This window comes from Sinocyclocheilus rhinocerous, unplaced genomic scaffold, assembly GCF_001515625.1.
Source record: "Sinocyclocheilus rhinocerous isolate Xijiao unplaced genomic scaffold, SAMN03320098_v1.1 scaffold1095, whole genome shotgun sequence".
NCBI lineage: Eukaryota > Metazoa > Chordata > Actinopteri > Cypriniformes > Cyprinidae > Sinocyclocheilus > Sinocyclocheilus rhinocerous.
In genome coordinates, this window is record NW_015628319.1 from 224,941 (window position 1) to 241,028 (window position 16,088).

Genomic DNA, 16,088 nt, shown 5'->3' on the forward strand with positions numbered 1-16,088 from the left:
GTTTTATTGTGCAATATTTTATATTTCAAGCATGTTGCACTGAAAGTAATTAAAAATGCAGCTAAATAGTTTATAATTGTTATATAATTATAACTTACAATTAAAATATAATAATTCAACTGAAAACTTTTTTACATATAAATGTTCAAGCAATATGCACACTATCATTGTAAGACATTTATACATTTTTCAAAATACATTTCAAATAATCTTTACAGAAAGGCATACTGTTGTGTCTATATGGTCAAAAACACCCTCACTGTTTTGATAGTTGGTGCTAAATGCTTTAGTCTTCATAAGTCACTTTCTAAATCTATTCTATTAAATCTCTTAGGTGCCCAACAGAATGATATACAGGTTGTGGACAAGTTCATGTAATACAAAGATCATTTGCCTCTGAAACCATACAATTTATTCAACAGTGTATTATTAAACAGACGACCTGTGCATAAATTGCAAAGTTTAAATCAATGTAAAAATGTACGTTTGTCAATAGATATCTTAACATCATTTTTAACATATTTTTAGCATACTATGCCAAGCATGCAAATTTAAGTCTTTCATTAGTAATGAGTGATAATATGAGTGATAATTGTTTTGTTGAAGTTTCCTTATTACCATTAAACTGTTTGTTTGTTTAATTAACTGTGTTCTGACTTAATTGTACATTTTTGTTTGCACTGAAACAGCTCATAATATTAATTGAATTTATATAATCATTGGAGAATGAGTAAATAAAGGTGAAGCGTCATGCCTCTCTCTCATAGCCATGGGAAACCTTTTTTGCAAAATTAAGGGAATGTTCCTGGTTAAATATGAGTTCAACACTATTAACATTTAGCATTCTGACTCCTTTTTGACTCAAATGGGAAGATTGGGTGATATTTTGGTCTGTTTTTCACACAAAGCCAAAACATGACTTAGGTTAGTCTACCAGATGGAAATATTACAGTATATGTAAGAATATATGTAAGAATATATGGCCCTGCATGTTTTATCGGCATTTAAGATATGTTTTTGGGGATTCCATTAGTTATAATTAGTTAACTACATTATTTAACATGAACTAATATATATATATTAAAAAAAAAAAAAAAATGTCTAAAGGATAATTAAATGGTTGCTAGTCTCCACTGACTTCCATTGTATTTGTATTTTCCATATTATGGAAGTCAAAGGGGACCAGCAGTTTTCTTGAAAATATCTTCTTGTGTGTTCAGCAGAAGAAGAAGGAAAAAAAAACTCATACAGGTTTGGAACAACTTGAGGGTGAGTAAATAATGACCGTTTTCATTTTTTGGGTGAACTATCCCTTTAAGTGTGCAGATCCTTACATACTGTATATTGCCATAATATCACTTGCGTAATTTCCAGAATAGTTTTTGTTTTCACCTAAATCAAATGTTATGAGGATATTCCCATTTCTGATCAACTTTTGCTTTATTAGTGTAATAGTAAATTCACACATACTGCAGAGTAGGAGTAGGAAGTGTTTTTGCAGGAGTCTCAACTGACTCCATACTGCTCATGTTTCTATCACAGACCAAGCTGAGCTAAAACTCTTTCATGAGACATTTCACTATTTTTAAACAACTTTGCAGTTCCTCAGTTTCCTCTTTTTTAGCTTATATGCATCTTGATGCAAGTAACAGAATTTGCTGCTGCATTTGGTTTCAGGAATTTGGTTTCTTTTCTGAGTGAACTTCAGTATCTATTAGGAAGTCAATGCAGCAGCAGTGATTTTGAGTTCTGTTTCTTTTTAAGTTTTTAATTCATGACAATGGCAATAAATCACAGACTCAGAATTCTTCTTTGTCTTCTAACATTCAAAACAGGTAAAACACATGTTCATTAAAATATGTAATATTATATAATATGTATGTAACAAGAAATGCAACAAAACAACCATATATTATTTTCTTTTCGTATGCTGTCTGCATTAAAACTAATATTAATAACAAAAATGTGAGACAATCAGTTTGAAACAGAGTACATAGTATAAGTCTGAAGGAGAATCGTTCCTACCTATTGTTTATTTGTGTAAGCAGAGACAAATGGCTCCAGATATGTGCATTATAGCATTACAATTTTTTTTATGCTAATAGCATAATAAAACTACTGGTGAATTCACTTGGCCTCTAGTACACATTTTTCCGAAATGGGCATTTTTCTCTCTCCTCAGGGTTCAGTGCTGAGATCTCTGTGGTTGTGCAAACAGGAAATTCTGTTCAACTGCATATACAGACACGAGAACTACCAGAGTTTGATGATTTATCCTGGAAAAATGATAAATCAGAGATTATAGTTAGATATACAAGTGAAACTAAAAGAGTAAGACTTCACTCTTCCTACAAGGACAGAGTGGATTTCAATGATACAACCTTCTCTCTGACACTGAAGAACATGCAGAAGACAGACAGTGGACTCTACACAGCAAGAGCAAGTGGAGAATCAGACAACAATATTGTTACATACAGAGTATCTGTTATAGGTGAGTGTAATTTTGTTTGCTGTGTTCAGGTCAAAAGACATTCTGTGCAATGCTATAAAGGATAGGTAGTAAAATAAAATGTTTATGTATTTAAAAAGAAGATACAATTGTTAATTATATATAAATGTGTTTTTTTTTGTCATAAATTTATGTGCAAAGTTTTAGTCACGCACATGCAGTCATGATGTACATTCCATAAACAGCTAGGATATTGGAATATGATATTCTACAATAGTGTCAGAATATATTATTTTCCATTTTAAACACAAGGTTGCTTCTTTTATAGTTGATTATTGGATGTATCTTTGTGTTACATTTAAAAACAAATGTGTGTGTTTCAGATGCTGTGGAGGCTCCTGTCCTGACAGTGAACTCAAACTGGCTCAGCGGTAACTTCTGTACTGTGAACTTCACATGCAGAGCTCATGAGCTCATGATTACCTCTAGCTATCAGAACAACAGATGCTCTCCAGAGGAAGTGACATCACATGAGAACTACACTCTCATCCTGGACTGCAGTGAGGAATCCATCTTCTGTAACCATAGCAACCCTGTCAGCTGGAATGAAGACAAAATAAACATCAAAGAACTCTGCATTAATGAAGGTATCTGACCAAACACATAGAGATACTCAATCATTCATAGTGCAAATCAACATCTCAAATCAAATAGCTCATTTTGGTTTAATAAATCTAGTCTAACTGCTCAACTGAACTGACAACTGTGGTTCTTAATGACATATGTCTTATTTTCTAGAGAATGACAATTACCAGATTGAGTCATCTATCCTGTGGCCAGTAGTTGGTTCAGTGGCAGTGTGCATTTTGATATGTCTTTCAGTCTTTCTGTACTTCAAGTATAAAAAAGGTATGTCCATGTTGCCTCACATACATTCTCTATGAAAAACTGATCTCTGTTCATCAGTTTGATCAATTAAATACTTTACTTCTTTTGTAAAGTAATGAAAAAGAATAATGAAAACAGATTTATGCTATTTTTTTCTCTTTCAGTCAATTGTAATACTGTAGAATGTGTTCTTCCACATTTAATAGTTCTTGTCTTTACTGAATATCCTCTTATCAGATAATTTAAACATCCCAAGTAACCTACTAGAAAAGATATTTAAGAACTCATCTTAAACTACAGTACAGTACAGTTACATTACATTACAGTGGAGTACATTTCTACTTTTTCCAGTTAAGTGCTTATTTTTTAGTTCCCATATTCACTTCGACACAACACAACCTGTTCAGATTTAAATGTCACAACGTTTTGCACATAACTACGATGAGGACAGAAACATATTTGTTCTTTGCTGGTGCCAAAAAATAATTCAAGAATATTCACAAAAGAAGTAAAAGCAGAACAAATGCAATACAAAGGATTTGTCAGACTCTGTTCCGTGTCTTTGTGTGTTTCCTTCCCCCACATGCTCCATGTTATGTTTATTTCCTAATTTGGTCTTCCTGTTCCTGTCCTGATTGTGTTATCATTTATTCCAGGTGTTCCCCGTTCTGTTCCATTGTTCCCAGGGGTGTCCCATTAGTTTCAGTGTATTTAAAGTATTTTCTGCCCCTCGTTTCCCGTCGGGTGATGATCGTCAATCACTCTGTCCTACGTATGATTCCTGTGGTGTCAATGTCAATAAAGACTGTGTTTCCTGATTCTCCAGCGTTCTCCTCGTTCCTCGCTCCTTGTTCCTCGCTCCTCACCGTAGGCGCAACATGACAGAATACCGGACCAAGACGGCGCCCCTTCTCCTCGTGTTTGTTTTTCATTTTTAAAAAGTGTTTTTGTTTTCCTGTTTGTTTTTCCCCGCGACGATGGAAATAGCCGCTCGGTTCATCGCCCTAGCCCACAGAGATCTCCCCTTCGTGGAGTATGCGTGGGAGTTCAGCAAGATCACCGCAAATACAGTGCTGGACGACGCCACGCTCAACTATTTTCTGTTTTTTGAAAAGGTTTTTGTTTCCTGTTTGTTTCTCGCCGTGGCGATGAAAATAGCCACTCGGTTCATCGCCCTAGCCCACAGAGATCTCCCCTTCGTGGAGTATGCGTGGGAGTTCAGCAAGAGGGAAGGGATCCTCCGGTGTCTGGAGAGCGTCCAACCCCGGTCCAGAACCAGCCCGCCGGCCGCGCCGATGTTTAGCCCGCCAGCCGCAGCATTCTCAAGCCCACCGCTGACCCAAGCCCGCCGGCCGCCCTATTAACCCGTAATCAGAAAAGGAGGAAGAGGAGAAATGGACTGCTCAGGGCCCCTTTCCTTGCCCAAGTGCGCCTAGCCCCAGAGCTTGCTCCAGAGTCGGCTCCAGCCCCAGAGCTTGCTCCAGTGTCGGCTCCAGCCCCTGTGCTCGCTCCCGTGTCGGCTCCAGCCCCCGAGGTTTATGCTCAAGTTGAGGTAAGCTTCAAATTACTGTTCATCATTAAGCTCGCAGACACCATGGTAATGCTCTCATGCTGTGTAGTTCTTTTTAATCATGTTAAACATCAAAATAATTTTGGGAGGATATATCATATACATCCATTTCTGTAATAATTGGTTATTTGTATGTATTCATGTTTTGGTTTCAGTAACACAAAGCTTCCATCTACAAATCAGTGGTTCCCAATTTATTCAAACATATATCAAATGTAAACATATCATCTAAACAAAAGGACATTATTCTTAAAAGAACCGTTTTTTTTCTCAGTGTGATGAACAACTTATTAATCTAAAGAACGTTTTTTTTCCACTTCAAAAAACCTTTAGCACAATGCACAGGTTGTGTCGATGTTAAAGGATGAAACTATAGACGCCAATAAAGAAAGAAGAAAGCATTTAGACACATTTGTTATGTCCCAGGACATATTATTATATATTTGTTGTGCGTTACATCTGTGGATGAAACTGTTGATGTACCTGGGTAACTGCAGTGTTTTTGTACTTTTGTTTTCTTGCTTGCTCCCTGTTCCGCCATGGCACCCCGAACTGCCTGCTCCGCCATGGCTTCCCGAGCTCCCTGCTATGCCAGGGCCCCTGAGCTCCCTGTGCCGCCATGGCACCCTAGACTGCCTGATCTGCCCTGGAGGTATTCCCCGTGTCCCAGTCCTGCACCAGCCTCAGCGCGCCCACCCGACATTATTCTTAAAAGAACAATTTTTTTTCTCAGTGTGATGAACAACTTATTAATCTAAAGAACGTTTTTTTTTCCACTTCAAAAAACTTTTAGCACAATGCACAGGTTGTGTCGATATTAAAGGATGAAACCATAGACGCCAATAAAGAAAGAAGAAAGCATTTAGACACATTTGTTATGTCCCAGGACATATTATTATATATTTGTTGTGCGTTACATCTGTGGATGAAACTGTTGATGTACCTGGGTAACTGCAGTGTTTTTGTACTTTTGTTTTCTTGCTTGATTTCCTTGTTCTTTCTCAATTTCACAAACAATTAAAAAGGAACGGCAAATAACTTAAAATTAAGCATGAAAATCTGAAGTAGAAAAAACAAAATAGTATATATATATATATTTTTAAACGTTCTCCAATAATCTATATTTACAACTCAGTGAGGGATTAAAAAAAACACTTTCTCGATGCATTTCATTAGGCTATTTAGTTTACTCAATCTGTGTATGTGACCTTAAACGTTTTAATGCATGTGTGTTTCAGATGCAGTGGAAGCTCCAGTCCTGATTGTAAACTCAAACTGGTCCAGTCCTGAACCCTGTAGCTTAACATGAAATGGAAGTAACATTACCGTCAGCTTAGTAGCAGCTGTTCTCAAGAAGACGTCAACATCCTCTGATAATCACACTCTAAGACTGAGCTGCAGTTGTGACTCCATCATATGTAACTACAGCAACCCAGTGAGCTGGAAGACTGACACAGAGAAGGTTAATAAACTCTGCACTGTTAATCTAAGTACATAATGTATCCGCTCTGACCTGTAAATACACTCACAGATGAAGAAACAGAAAATAAATAAGAGAAAGTAAGTAACCACTGGACTGAGAGTGAGTAAACACTGGGAAAGCTGATCATTGTTTGTCTTATCTTTCATATCCACAAATACTGCAAGCTTGAGAAGCATCTCTGCATCTCTTCTGCCTATTGATAAAGTTTGTTGTTAGTGGTCTGTTTCTGTTTCTACAAGAAATAAGTTGATTCTGAGATTCTAAGTGGCTTTTTGTTTTCCTCTCCTGAATTTTTCTAAACTCATAACATTCTAAATCAATATTCAAACAATTAATATTATATTAAGGTGTGCATTCTATGATAACATCTACTTGTGTAGTTACAGCCCATCAAGCAACATTAGAGCGCCCCCTCAGGCTGAATTACGCAGAGACACTAGACCTCTGCCTCACCTACATTTATGGTCAGGACCCGCAGAACTTTCCACTCCCCTCAGCGTGTTTATGGGATTATGGTTTGACACTGATTTGCCCGGTTTGGTCCATTTGGCCCTTGATGTCTTGCATTCATTACATTAGATAACAGAACATCAAAGTGCCATTTATTTAAAAGAAAGATAGCACTACCACACTTTTAATTATATTTTAGGGGAATGAATGAAGTGATAAAATGTTCAGTACCTTCAATGCAAAGTAAGCTGCTTTGAATAAAAGCATCTGCCAAATGCATTAATGTAAATATACTGTTCAAAATATAAAACAAAATGCTGTGGCACATGTGATTGTGAAAACCTTAGCGGAAATGAGGGCAACTGACTGACACCCAACCACCAAAACAACCTACACTAATTAAATTTGGGTTTTTTTTAAAGCCCAAAAAAGTGAAGTTAGTTCTGAGAAAAGATCGATCATCTTTAATTGTAGATGACATTTGGTCTGACATTGTGTATTTTGTGTGGTTTAAGTATGCAGGTATATGGCGATAACATACCTCGTGTTTAGTTTCCAGAGTAGTTTCTGTTTTCATCTAAATAAGGTTATGAGGATATTCCCATTCCTCATCCTTCATTCATTCTGATCAACTTTTGTTTCATTAGTGAAGTGGTAAACTCACATACTGCTGAGTAGGAGTAGGAAGTGTTTTTGCTGGAGTCTCAACTGACTGAGCACCGGAAAGTTTGGTTCTTTTTTTTAATGTTTATGTTTCCGCCACAGACTGAGCTAGCTAAATCTGATTCTTATGACATCTCACTGTTTCCAAGCAACAGAGGTTTCTCTTTGTAGCCTTTTGTCATTTGTGGTTCTGTATGCGCCTTGATATCAGTGTCAAAATGTGCAGTGTGTATGAGAAAAGATCGATCATCTTTAATTGTAGATGACATTTGGTCTGACATTGTGTATTTTGTGTGGTTTAAGTATGCAGGTATATGGCGATAACATACCACGTGTTTAGTTTCCAGAGTAGTTTCTGTTTTCATCTAAATAAGGTTATGAGGATATTCCCATTCCTCATCCTTCATTCATTCTGATCAACTTTTGTTTCATTAGTGAAGTGGTAAACTCACATACTGCTGAGTAGGAGTAGGAAGTGTTTTTGCTGGAGTCTCAACTGACTGAGCACCGGAAAGTTTGGTTCTTTTTTTTTATGCTTATGTTTCCGCCACAGACTGAGCTAGCTAAATCTGATTCTTATGACATCTCACTGTTTCCAAGCAACAGAGGTTTCTCTTTGTAGCCTTTTGTCATTTGTGGTTCTGTATGCGCCTTGATATCAGTGTCAAAATGTGCAGTGTGTCAGTGTGTAAAAAGTGTCAGAAAGTGTATTTTGCTGAATTCAGAAGTGATTTATTCCAGCGCTGTTGCTGTGAGAATGGAAGGATGTGGTGCAAAGTTGAAGTGTGAAGCTGTTGTATGCAAACCTTAAGTTTAAGTCTTTCTTTAAAAGTTGTGTAAAAGTTAATTAAACACCTTTTGATTGATGTGGTACAGTAGCTACATGCAAACACCCACACATTAATAATGAGATATGGAGATGTTTATTGAAATGTGTTTCTACACTTGAGTTTCCATTATTTTGTCTTTTTAGGTTTATTGCTCTTGTTTTATTTCTGATTAAAAGCTAGAACCTCTGAGGTTCAGCGGGAACTTGTTTTTTTTTTAATCATCAGTGTGGCACTGAACTTCCGTATCTACTAGGAAGTCAATGTGGCGGCAGTCATTTTGAGTTCTGTTTCTTTTTAAGTTTTTAATCTTTTTAATTTAGGAGAATGTCAGTAAATCACCTACTCTTATTACTTTTTTTTCTTCTGACCTCCAAAACAGGTAAAAAAAAAAAGTGTTTATTATACAAATGATTGATTTTTAATGGTTATTGTGACAGTGAGGACAGATATCACTGAGCATTTACTGGAATACTCTCTATAGGATACTGTATACAATAATTTAGTCTACTCTCAGTTTTTGATGATTCTCAGTTGTTAATTTGTAAATATTCTGAAACATACTCATACACACTGTAGTCTTTTAAGTTATTTTGAAATTGATAATTTTTTAAGTTACTAAAACAGCTGTTTCAAATCTTGATTTTTACTTTCTATTTTTATAAAGGCGCCAGTGCTAATATCTGTTAGTATTTTTGTTAGAGTACTGAGATGACCTTTTCCTAATGTGACAGTAGTTTCTCATACCTTTTATTTTCACCTCAGTGGCAAGCAGAATACAAAAAAAAATTTCATTATTAATCGTAGGTGTGGTGAGTTTTGTGCAAGTGTGTGATGGTCATAATCAAACTTTTTGGCAGTTCTGATCACAAAACTCACCATTAAAGTAATATCATAAAGCATGTATTTACAGCATAGCTGCTTACTGAGACATATCTCAGTGTATCTTGTAAACAGGAAATGTGAAGAGTCTCATCATATCAGTAATACAACATTAACTTATATTATCATAATCCTTTGTAATCAGTAGAACCATTTTATTTTAACAGCTAATTTTACAACTTCTTACCATATGTTGGTGGATTGTAGTTTCCAATAAACGACAACAGCTGCTCTCCAGAGGAAGTGACATTACAGCAAAACTACACTCTCATCCTGTTCTGCAGTGAGGAAACCATCATCTGTAACCATAGCAACCCTGTTAGCTGGAAAGAAAAGAGAATAAATATTACACAGCTTTGTGTTAATAATGGTATCTGGCCAAATACACACACAAACAATGCACATTAGCTCACAAATCAATTATTGTATATTAGTTTGTTTACTAAGTCTAACTGCTGAACTGTAGTGTGAACTCTGAAAACCTGATCTGTCAGCTGTATTTCTTATTGATATATGTCTCTTTTTCCAGAGACTGAGACTATGAAGACTGATTCATTTCTCCTGTGGTCAGTTGGTTTGGTGCCAGTGTGCATTTTGATAATATGTATTATAGTCTTTATGTACTGCAAGGCAAAACTACATTATTTAACAGAAGGCAATATTTGACTTTGCATCGGAGAAAGAATTCAGACATTTCAGCTATAAACAGAAGAGGTTACTGCTGCTTATTTTTGTAATAAAATTTTCAGCAGAAAAGAAAACACTGACATGTCCAATCCTGAATGAATCCTTCTGCAACTAAAAACAATCTGAATTCAATAAATTTTACTTTTTGGCACCAGCAAAGGTGATCACTTTGTTCATCTCACTAATGTTATATGAGTCATGCAGGTTCATTGAAAATAAATAATAACAAATTAAATAGTAGTTGTTAAAAAACAATGAAGTATTACACTGTAGTATTTCAAATAACAAAAACAAAGTAGTAAATAAAACTGACTTCAGTAAAAAGTCATTTTTGATAAATACAGCAGATGTTTAATAATTCAGCATGCACAGCTTCTTTGTGTGGCCTTTGTTTTTAAAGAGTGTATGCACATACTAGCTATTGCTCCTTGAACATTATAAATTACGTTTTTTGTTTACTAATTTCAGGCTCAGGAAATGCAGAAAATCAACAGCGACTGCAATACATACGATATTCCAGACCGGGTGAGAATAAAGTAGTTAAAAGGCTATGATTTCATAAAATGCTTGTTGTACAGGTGCATCTCAATAAATTAGAATGTCGTGGAAAAGTTCATTTATTTCAGTAATTCAACTCAAATTGTGAAACTCGTGTATTAAATAAATTATATGCACACAGACTGAAGTAGTTTAAGTCTTTGGTTCTTTTAATTGGGATAACTTTGGCTCACATTTCACAAAAACCCACCAATTCATCCAACCATCTCAACAAATTAGAATACTTCATAAGACCAATAAAAAAAACATTTTTAGTGAATTGTTGGCCTTCTGGAAAGTATGTTCATTTACTGTACATGTACTCAATACTTGGTTGGGCCTCCTTTTGCATGAAGTACTGCATCAGTGCGGCGTGGCATGGAGACAATCAGCCTGTGGCACTGCTGAGGTGGTATGGAAGCCCAGGATTCTTTGACAGTGGCCTTCAGCTCATCTTGAATTGATTTAATACACGAGTTTCACAATTTGAGTTGAATTACTGAAATAAATGAACTTTTCCACGACATTCTAATTTATTGAGATGCACCTGTATATACTTGAGGGTTGTGAATGTTTTATTAAATCATTTAGTTTAGTACTTGTTCAGCTAAACATGCAGTTATATTTGGACACTGACACAATTTTCACAATTTCGGCTCTGTATGCCACCAGAACAGAATTAAAAATAAAACAATCAAGATGAAATTGAAGTGCAAGATGAAACAACATAAAATGCTTAGGAATTACAACCATTTTTATACACAGTCCTCCCATTTTCAGAAGTTCAAATGTAAGTTGACAAATAAATATAATCATAAATAAAGTCTACATTTTTATATATTTTGTTGAGAATCCTTTGCAGGCAATGACTGCCTTAAGTCTGGAACTCATGGACATCACCAGGCCTTTACTGCAACTGACTTCAGTTGTTGTTTGTGGGACTTTCTGCCTTTAGTTTTGTCTTCAGCAAGTGAAATGCATCCTCAATCGGGTTGAGATCAGGAGATTGACTTGGCCATTGCAGAACAATCCACTTTTTTACCTTCAAAAACTCCTGGGTTGCTTTTGCTGTAGGTTTTGGTTCATTGTCCATTTGTACTATGAAGCGCCATCCAATCAACTTTGCTGCATTTGACTGAATCTGGGCAGAAGTCCCTATACACTTCAGAATTCCTCTGGCTGCTTCTGTCCTCTGTCACATCATCACTAAACACCAGTAACCCAGTGCCATTGGAAGCCATGCATGCTCATGCCATCACAATGCTCCACCGTGTTTCACAGATGATGTTGTATGCTTTGGATCATGAGCTGTTCCAAGCCTTCTCCATACTTTTTTCTTCCCATCATTCTGGTACAGGTTTATCTTAATTTCAGCCATCCAACGAATGCTTTTGCAGAAGTGGTCTGGCTTTTTTAGATGATTTTTTTGGGGTAAAGTCTAATCTGGCCTTGTTTGCACCTTGTGGCGAACCCTCTGTATTTGCACTTGTAAAGTCTTCTCTTGATTGTAGACTTTGACAGTGACATGTCTACCTCCCGGAGAGTGTTCTTCACTTGGCTGGATGTTGTGAAAGGGTTTTTCTTCACCATGGAGAGGATTCTCTGATCATCCAGCGCTGTTGTCCTCTGTGGACGTCCAGGCCTTTTTATGTTGCTGAGCTCACCAGTGAATTAATTTTTTTCTCAGAATGTACCGAACTGTTGATTTGGCCACTCTGAATGTTCCTGCTATCTCTCTGGTGGATTTGTTTTGTTTTTGGAGCCTAACAATTGTCTGTTTCACTTGCATGGAGAGCTCCTTTGACTGCATGATGTGGGTTCAGAGCAACAGCTTCCAAATGCAAATGGCACACTTAGAATCAACTCCAGGCATTTTACCTGCTTAACTGATAGAAATAATGAAAGAATAGCCCACGCCTGTCCATGAAACAGCTTTTGAGTCAATTGTCCAATTACTTATGGTCCCTTGAAAAAGAGGAGAGGTACATATTAAAGAGCTGTAATTCTTTACATTGGAATTCTTTCCTCCAATGTTGATGAGAATACCCTCAAATTAAAGCTCAGAGTGTGCACTTTAAACCCACATAACTATACCATGAATATGTTCTGGTCAGCAGCTAAAATAATAAAAATTGTGTCATGTTCTGTTTTGATTTTGAATTCCCTGTGTTTCTGTTTCCTGACTTAGTTCCTCATTAGTTTCCATGGTTTTTGATTAATTAGCTCCACCTGTTTCAGTTCTCCCTGATTACTTTTCTAGTACTTAAGTCCTGTGTTCTCCCTGGTCTTTTTTCTGCCATTGTTTGTGTCTACGTGTTGTGCTACCCCTTGCTCCTGGATTCCTGCTGTTTCTTGTGTGGCTGTATTATTAAGAGACTTTTTTTTTATTACTCGTGGGCTTTTACTAGCACAGTACCGTTACATATATATGGACCTAATTGTAATTGTTCAGGAATGCATTTTAAAAATACTATTTTGACATATATTCCATTAGGTTCAAGCCCAGACAGAAGATGAAACTGGAGATAATCGACCCAACACAACCTACTGCACAGTAGGACAATACCAAGAACAAAAAATCCCCCCTGAAACAGAGAAAACTATTTATTCAGTGGTGAACAAAAAACCAAACCAGAAACCACCTGCCATTTCATCTGATGACACTTAAAAAAAGTTGTGGCTATTTGTCACATGAGGAAGTTGTCACAAGGCCTGATCTCAAAATGGTATACTACCCTTACTATCTCTGCCATATCTTTATATGGTAGAAATAATGGTTTCTCTAGCATTGGTTTAGCATCCAGATCCAAAGTGTTATGAGTGTGAATTCTATTCTTTAATGTGATTTTGTACACAGAATATATAACTTCCAAAAATAACCACACAGTGAGAAATATTAAAGGGGTCATATGATGCGATTTCAAGTTTGCCTTTCTCTTTGGAGTGTTACAAGCTGATTGTGCATAGATAAGATCCCTGAAGTTACAAAGACTAAAGTCTCAAAACCAAAGAGAAATTCTTTATAAAAGTTAAGACTTCTTTAAAAAAGCATCATATGACCCCTTATTAACTGAAGTAAACTGTGTGACAACTAACCCCGATCTGCCCCACATGATAATCAGTAGTTTAAATCAGTAGATTAATATAATATTAACCTTACCTTCCATGTTATATTTAACAATTATGCAAACTAGTGCAGAATGCAAATCCAGTACAACTTTAGGTATATTACTTATACCTACAGCCAAATACGTTTTAGTACATTTTGATAGCCACTAGGTGGAGATATTGTATCACATTTCTGGCCATACCTTTTCAGTTAAATTGAGTGGGATCTTTTCTACAATTGGAATAACTGCTCTTATGGGCTTATGGTCTAAATAAATAAGTATTATTTTATTATGAAACTTTCGTATTTTATTTAAGCCTTTAACACACTTCAATAAACTGCAGATTTCCCTAAATATAGCTTTATTTCAGTGTTATTTTCCCTTACAGGTAGGGCTATGGTTCGTTTATTTATTTCAGAGTTTTGAAGTATGTCTATGCAAAGCTGTGATCTCATGGACCACTTGAAGTAAATTCCATGTAGATGTTATGAAACGCTACATTGAATCTTTTTTTAACTGGTTCTTAAACAAGTTTGCAGAAGAGAGTTGTGCCTACCCTTACCAAAAAGTAGTATACTTCAAGTTTATTTTATTAAGTATACGGTACTTAAAGTTCAAGTATATTTTTAAGTATACTTTATGCAGCAAGTATACAAATATCAGTGTACTATTTCAGTACTCCTTGGGACTAAATTGGCCCACTTTCTAGTATATAAAAGTATACTTTTAAGTATAACAGTAGTAAACTTTAAGTACACAACTAGTTTACAAGGGTATCTGCTTGTAAACAAAAACATTTTTTTCTAGCTTCATGCATTCTTTTTTTAAACACTTGAATGTGGATAATAAAAAATAAAGAAATAAACAACATTTTGAACAAAAAGCTGAAAAAAGACTATGAATTGGATTCAGAATGATAATCAAAACGTAGATAGAGTCGATCAACACCCCAAAGCTTGACAGTCATTATCCCCTCTTCATTGGTCGACATTTTATTCCATAATGTTACATAGTTTTGATACTGTTTTATGTCTGATGATCATGTTAGAATACATGTGGAAGGATTTGTTGTTTCGGTTTCTTCTTCACTTGTGTTTTTTGGAAATTCTGTACAGAAGATGTGTACTAGCGCCCCCTACAGTATAACAATGAAAACACAGATTCTAGGAGCACAATTATAGATAAAATATATTTAGACTTTTTCTAAGTAGGCTATAAGTCAAGTATACTTAAATGTCATTTTAAGTATATTTCTGAGAAGTACATAAAGCCCATTTCTGAGACGTACATAACAAGTAGACTAAAAGTATACTTTCCTATTTTTTTGTTTAAAAGAAGTAGCTATACTAATAGCACACTTGAATAAACGTATTTTTCGTAAGGGTACTTCCAATAGGGCCTACTACCCTTGTGTGATTGTTAGTAGTCTGCCGTTTATTTGGAAAATACGCTTAGGAGAAAATAGTTTTATCTCTTTTAATTATTAAAATCCCACAAATAAAAACAAAATGCCATTTATAGCCAATAGCACGTTTTAAAACCAGTGTTTATGGATTCAGAAATTGCTTTGGAGATGTTTAAAAAAATGTTGCTTAATTTTTATTAAAATCTCTGGACTATAAAATAATCAACAAGTCCTTTCGGCATCTATCCAAACACCTTCATCAGGTAAATATATCCACAAAAGTCACATGATCAACAGACTACTAGGTTAAACGTGTAATATATGCCAGAGTAAATGGTGTTACTGCTTTGGAAAGAACATTGTATACATACATGCTCGCAACAAGACACAAGCAAGTCCGTTCAATTTATTGCTTAATGCACTCCCATAAATTGTAAAGTGTACGCTGTTATTCAAATGTGCTGGTATTATAGTCTATTTTTGATATAATTGTTAACAGTGTATTTTCTGTAGGCCTATTATCTACATTTAAAACATATTGTATATAGACAAAAATGTGCAAAATTGTAACATTTGTATCTAATGTTTTGAGTAAACAATATTTTTATTTCTTATTACTTTATTTTTTCATGAACTCAAAGGAATCCTGTATTACAGGTGGGTTTGAGCTGCTATTGTCATTAATAAAAGTGTTACATTCAATTAATATTGTCTTAAATTAGTTTAGAGAGAGAGTGTGTGTGTGTGTGTGTGTGTGTGTGTTGAAAATCATTCATCTACTTACCAAAAGACATTTAACTTAATGGGAAATTTTTTTTGAAACAGTCATGTTTTTGTTTTTTTTAACTGAAATCAGGAAGTCAGATTTACCCTTCTGCAGCCATGTTTTCTACAATAGGGCAATCCACTGCTAAAAATAGCATCATACAACTGCATTGTGGTATGTGTTTGCCATTTTAGAAAGGACAACTCTTCATCAACTCCCACCAGGTGTCAAAATGTTAGCAGCATAAAGGTGCACTACTATAGGGTTCATATTTAAAATAATGGTTGATGTCTATAATGGTGTATATCTACAGTATAAACTAGTTGCTTATAAGTAATGTGAAAATATTTAGGTCTGTTATGTTAGTTTGT

General features: G+C 35.4%; 1 protein-coding gene across 1 annotated transcript; it reads left to right on the forward strand.

The window, feature by feature from the left end:
• Window positions 1–1,602: 1,602 nt before the first annotated feature.
• Window positions 1,603–13,333, forward strand: LOC107737393 (CD48 antigen-like). The gene is made up of 8 exons (XM_016548884.1): window positions 1,603–1,835; window positions 2,183–2,491; window positions 2,833–3,096; window positions 3,248–3,368; window positions 4,389–4,407; window positions 4,872–4,889; window positions 10,368–10,424; window positions 12,931–13,333. The coding sequence occupies exons 1-8, from the start codon at window positions 1,775–1,777 to the stop codon at window positions 13,102–13,104; spliced, it is 1,023 nt and encodes a 340-aa protein (XP_016404370.1). The 5' UTR covers window positions 1,603–1,774; the 3' UTR covers window positions 13,105–13,333.
• The last annotated feature ends 2,755 nt before the right edge of the window (window positions 13,334–16,088 follow it).